The sequence below is a fragment of the Python bivittatus genome, unplaced genomic scaffold (assembly GCF_059951505.1).
Source record: "Python bivittatus isolate LINGU-HERP-01145 unplaced genomic scaffold, Pbiv_v1 ctg000020_np1212, whole genome shotgun sequence".
Taxonomy (NCBI): Eukaryota; Metazoa; Chordata; class Lepidosauria; order Squamata; family Pythonidae; genus Python; species Python bivittatus.
This window is the reverse complement of record NW_028277030.1, coordinates 99,061,217-99,067,216: the sequence shown is the minus strand read 5'-3', so window position 1 is coordinate 99,067,216 and position 6,000 is coordinate 99,061,217. Positions and strand designations below refer to the sequence as shown.

The 6,000-nt window shown below is 43.1% G+C and overlaps 1 protein-coding gene across 1 annotated transcript in view; it reads left to right on the top strand.

The window, feature by feature from the left end:
* Positions 1 to 1,384: 1,384 nt before the first annotated feature.
* Positions 1,385 to 6,000, top strand: part of NFKBIE (NFKB inhibitor epsilon) — a 30,849-nt gene continuing 26,233 nt past the window's right edge. Inside the window, exon 1 of the mRNA XM_007429482.4 lies at positions 1,385 to 1,995. Within this exon, the coding sequence (XP_007429544.1) occupies positions 1,613 to 1,995 (383 nt within the window). The 5' untranslated portion in view covers positions 1,385 to 1,612. The remainder of the gene's footprint in view (positions 1,996 to 6,000) is intronic.

The following is a 6,000-nucleotide window of genomic DNA, read 5'->3' as shown; positions in this document are numbered from 1 at the left end:
CACAGTGAAAATGCCGTATGGATCAGGTTCATTCTACACATGAACTTAAAATATGGTTGTTTAGTTTAGTTTAGTTTAGTTTAGTATAGTTGGCTCCTGACAAGTCTTGGAGCAGTAGTGATTTCTCCTTTGGTTCCAGAGGCAATGCAAAGATTCTGGTTGCAAGTTATTTTTCTTAGCTGTAGGAGTCGCTGGGCTTTCTGTTAAAAATAATATGAAAAGAAAGGTGAAGAATTCATCTAGTTTTCATACAAGTTACATGACTCTGTACTGCCTTAAAATAATTATATGGAAGAGAGCATATCTGAGCAGAATTCATGGCACTGGTGTTAATCTTACTATGACTAAAATACAATAAAAATCTACAACTATTAATATATAATCCAATACCTCCTTCACACTAAACCTGTCCAAATGCATATACTGTATGTGCACAACATGTATACAATTAGCAGATTAAAAAAGAGTTTTGATAAACTCTTGTCTGCAAATTTGTCATAGTGACTTCAGTCCTATTCTGGTGTTTGGGAGTTCTGCATCTTGCACACGTGAAGGGGGTCGAAGGAGAAAGTGTGTTAGGCATGGTTCCTGAATGCACATGTATTTGCATGTGTACATTTGTAGAAAGACTGCAGGAACTGAGGTTCTTTTCAGCATGCTCTAGAACACACATGGCAGGGCCAGCACAAGCCTTCTTTTCCTAAATTGCAGCTGTTCACAACCCTAGTGTGAATACTGAAGATAGATGGATCAGCGGTGCAGAGGATCCTACAGATTTATTAAGTTCAGCATCTGGAAACTGCCAAGCTGGGTTGCTTTCTAATGTCTGCTGTTGCCCCACATTTATTTATTCATTCATTCATTCATTCCATTTAGTGAGAGCCATAATTCAGTCAAGACGTCCGGCTGTTAATAATGACATCAAAGTTTCCATAACATTCAAACATCCATGATAAACGAAAACAACAAAACACTCACAATACATTCTAATCGAAAGAAAAGATTAAAAAGAATTCATAGTAAAATGATGAACAAGAATAAGACACCCCCCAAATTGCTAACACTCTTCATAAAAAGGCTTACAGAAATAACACAGCAATGATTAGAGGTATAGCCGGAAGGAGCTGGTAGAACACTGCAAAACTTTTGGGCGTTGATAATCACCCGACCTCAGACTCAGCTCAGCACAATCAACCTCGATGGCGTCGTCTCGATGCACGAATGCTGTCGGGAACAGCTCCGTTTCGGCGTCTCCTGAAGAGTGGGCAAGTGTAACCTCGCCGCAGACATTGCGCGTTCCAGGGCGAGCGGAGGAGGAAGCTGTTTTCCCACGCACCGCTAGGTGGCGTCTGTGGATTCATAGTTTCCACTGGGGGGAGGAGGCGGACTTTATTGCGGTGCAGCTGGGAGGAACCCAGGCGGAGCGGGCAGTTCTTGCTTGCCATTTCTGTCCAGGCTCCGGTTTGCGCCGTGCTCGGCATGAGCCTTCCGGGGTTTTCACTTTCTCCGTTTTTTCGGACTTTGCGTGTGCCGGGCTTCTAAACGCCAGCGCCCCGTGTTTCTTTTGCCGGCGCTTGAGGGGAGAGCTTCGCCGCTTCCTGCGCTGGGGACCATGTCGGGGATTCGGAGCTCCGCGGAGAAGAAAGAAATGCAGGTGGAAGGCGGCGGCGGCGGCGCGTACCTGGAAGAAGGGCAGTGCGACTCGGGTATCGGTATCATCCGCTCCCTGCACGGCCAGCCGGGGGAAGGAGAGCCCCGGTCCCCGACTGCCGGAGGGATCCCGCTGGACAAAGTGCCCGCTCCTTCCGGTCAAGGCAAAGAGGAATCATCGGAGGAGAGACTCGATTCGAGTTACGGCTCTTCTTCTCTTGTGGAGTCCTTGGCGGGGCTGGAAGGGGCGCCTCACCCTGAAGAGGAGGAGGAGGAGGAAGAGGAAGAAAGGCTGAGGCAGCAGCTGCTGGACACCTTTGCTTTCCTATCTGAGGATGGAGACACGTGAGTGACCCCAGTGCGTTCTCAAGTGCAGTCGACAGCTGGACGATTTGTTACGTGTTGTTGTGTGATTCTTGCATCCGTGTGTGCTTATTTGGTGTACGGAGCCTCATTCCTGGAAACCGGGAATCTTAAGGGAGGGAAACTGTCTGCAGTTTTATGGGGAAAAGAAAAAAAAAAGTTGCTTTCCCCACCACATTTATGAGCTGGTCATACAAATAGGTATCCTGCCTGCAGTCACTCATGCACGTGCTATCTGCGAGATGGAGAATGCAGGAAAGACAGAGGCAGGCTCACAGTATTATATGATGAACTCATCTGCTCTTTAAAATAAAGGTGATCCAGTAGTTATATAGGACTATCATGTCTGCCTGGGGAAAAAAAGAACAAGTTACGTTATGCTTTTTCACCCAGTATCAAATTATGTATTTTGTCAGTTCTCATCATACTTATACACAGTAGGAAGCCTGGTCAATATGTGCTGTGCAGAACTGTGTTGAAATCACAAACACACACACACACGGGATGAAGCTGAGATTTGGAAAAGATGATAGGATGGGAGAAATTTATGGGACCTATTCCTCCTCTCACAACCTGCCATACATCTACTATGTTTCTTGGGTCAGTGCTGGTTTGTTCTTCTGATAGGAGTAGCCTATTCATATGTTGTTAACCTGCCTGTATGATGTCTTATAGCTTGAAGCAGCCCTTGTGGAGGCAACAGCTGTATGGAAGAGACAGGTAGAAGGAGGCAAGAGACTCAGGGGAGGTTGCTAAGGATGTCTACACAGGGTTGTCTGAAGCAAATCTGTCTCCTGGCAAGGCATCCTTTGGGCAATTCTAGAAACAATGAGCTGTGGCTGTGATTGCAAGTTCTTGCTGACATATTGCTCTGGTTCCATTCTCTTACCATAAAGAGGTGGACTTAGAGTATTCACTTTAACTATCATCACCATTAAACCATTCATATTTGTATAGCCTCTTTTGCAGGATAAGAACTGGGGTTTGATAATCAGATGCCCTTTCCTTCTCTGCTGCTACACTGAAGCTTTGGTTAACCTTTCTTTCCTGGATGGGCCTGTTACATATACTATTAGCCTTGCATACCTAGGGGATAGGGGTTCGTTCCTTAACGCATGGAGAATGCAATACGTGGGCTTCACTCTGGGTTCCCATAAACAGCACAAATAATGTGGAGAAAGTTGGTGCATTATTGAATAATGCTTTATATGGCTTCCCATGCAAAAGCATTTCTCAAGGAACCCGGTAACAATACTACATTAAACTAATATATAAACTGCATGCAGTTAAAGAGAAAAGAGGAAAAAAAATTCAGAAAAGGTCTGCATGAAGAAAGAGCATGATAGTTGGGGCTGATGTGAATTATACTCCCACGCATCTGGAAGGTACCACATGGGAAAGACGGTGATGCACCCATTATTTCCTCCTTATTCTGCTTCCGCACTGAGTCTCTTCTCCTTTTCCTTGCCTGCTTAGTTTCCTCTTCCTTCCTCAGCACTGCTGATATGATAAATGGGGGGCTGAGTGGAGAAAGGCTTTGTGGGAAGAAAAGGCTGCTGCTGCTGCTGCTGTCCATCCTTGCTTTTCTCTCTCTGCCAGGAGGTGACAAAAAAGCAAGCTAATCCCTTCCAGAAGTAAAGCGATGGGAACAGGGCAGCTGGAACCAGGCAAAAAGCATGTAGCAGAAGAGCTTTATCCTCCCTTCTCTTCTTTCTGAATGAAATTCTTCCTTTGCTCCCTCCCTCTGCTTTAGACTTTTTCAGTGACAATCTGTGTACTAAAATACAGGCTAGCTTTGTTTATTGCTTTGGACATCTCTAGTTTTCTTAGCTGTGCTAACCTTCTGCTGTGCTTTTCACTAGCTATGTAGTGTTTTCGATTGTGGTTGAGCTGGCTGGGGACAAGAGGTCTGTTAGCTGGCACCTCAGAAGGGTATCAGGTTGGGGAAGACTAATAGAAGAAAGGAAATGATGGGGATAAATGGTTCTAGCTTGATCAGATATTTGCTCATGATAGGGAAGCTGGGGAGATCTGCACTGCTCCTTCCTGGTCTTTCCTAGTTTAAAGAACTGGGTAGAGACACAGGAGACAGCTGGCCTCCAGGAACCTGGAGTAACAAATACAGTATGTATCCCATTATAAAAGGTATTCTGCTCTGCAAAATGTGAGTTACCTGAAGTTGTAGGTTAAAGCTTAAGGGGGATGGCCTTTCTCTCTTCCCAGCACAGTGCAGGAGATTCCACTACTCATCTCTTCCTCCTGTGAAATACTTAACCTAAAATTCTGTATGAATGTTAAAAAAGCATAAGGGAGGGATTCAAATTTATTTATTCCTCCCCACGCTTCCATTGAAAGGAGCAACTGTTAGCTTGGTGGTTTTGGTCTGTGGGCATCCAGTGTAAAAAAGCTGGAATTCTTTTTATTCACTATTTCACTGCAATCTGTAATGGACAATTATCACTTCCTCATGACAGTTCTAATGATGAAAGAACAGAAGTTAGTGGCTTCATATTTCTACTTCCTGTTTTTTATAGTTCCATAATGAAGCTGGTTCTTGAGGACCAGAGTTTGTAGCTGATCACTCTGGAAGAGGACAACCACATAGCTGTCTTTAGCTAAACTTGAAACAGTACTTTTTTGTTGTACACTTGTGTGAATCAGTCTGAATGACCTTTCACAGATAGAAACCTAGAAACAGTTTACTATATTTATCTGTGAGTTAGTAATCTATTTCAATCAGACAACTCTAAGCAGGATATAAGAGTGTATGAGATTTGCTGTTATGATTGGACTCAATTTTAAAACTCTGTTCAAGGCTGTACCATGCACATTGAATCAAAATACCAGCCATAAGGCATAATTTTAAAATAAGTCTTGAATGTCAGCTGGAAGGATTGTGATGGTTTTGTGGGAAATGGGCTCCCAAAACATGGAGGTAGTAGTAGTGACAATTGGCTTCTGGCATAAAAATCCTTTCTGCCTGGCAGCCAATAGCTGGTACGTGAACAGAGCCTCTGAAAAGGGACAGGCAGGTTCAACATGAATGTAGCTAAGTTAATTTGAGGATGGTGGGACAGCAGCAGAGGGATAAGTAGGTGTAGTGTCCAGAAGTCACATTTGGGCATTACTGATGATACCAAAATAGGACCCAGTTTTCTTTTGCAGAATGCATCAGAATATGTATGATCCTTAAGACCAAACTTAAGGTTCTCATGACTCTTCAGAGAAATCAAAGCTACACTTATCTTAGTTTAATTTAGCATGCATTCCATTTCCTTAAATGAAATGGGTGTTTGATTATTTCCTAGTGTTCTTTTACCCCCTCCCCTTTGCCCCAGAGGTCCAGGGTCTTTTTCTTGTAACTCTGCATTGTGTTGCTTTCCTGTTGTACCTCTGTTTGGGTTCTCTGCTTGATCCCTGCCTAGATGTCTCTGCAAATTTCTGTTTTGGCTGCAGAATAAACCAAGGGAATTAAATAGTTTCATATTAATTAGTGTAGCTTGTATAGTAGTTCTCTGAATTTAGAATATTTAGAGAGATATTCAAACAGAGATAATCCACATTTCTTGGAAATAAAATTCTAGGTCAACTTTAAAAAGCATAATTTGTGTATTCCAACTCTGTATAGGAAGATATTTGCCTGGTTCACACAACACATTAATCTACAATGTAGTCCCTTTGATTTTATGTTGTTATGTTGTGTAAACCAGCCAATTGTAGTTTTTTTTTAGTAAACCCTGGTTAAGCACAATGCTGAACCCAGCCAATGCCTAGTTAACATGTCTCTAAATAAAGTTTATCTCTTTACAGTCCATCTCTGGTCTGTCCTGAAGAAAATGAGTTGCTTCCAGCTGTACAGCATAGAATCTGCTTTGTTTGTTGGATAGGGCTCTGAAATATCAAATACCTGTTATCAATGGTATTTGCTATCCTCTTTATTATGAGGTACCCATAAGAGGGCAGTTGGTGGAGAAGGAAACTACTAGG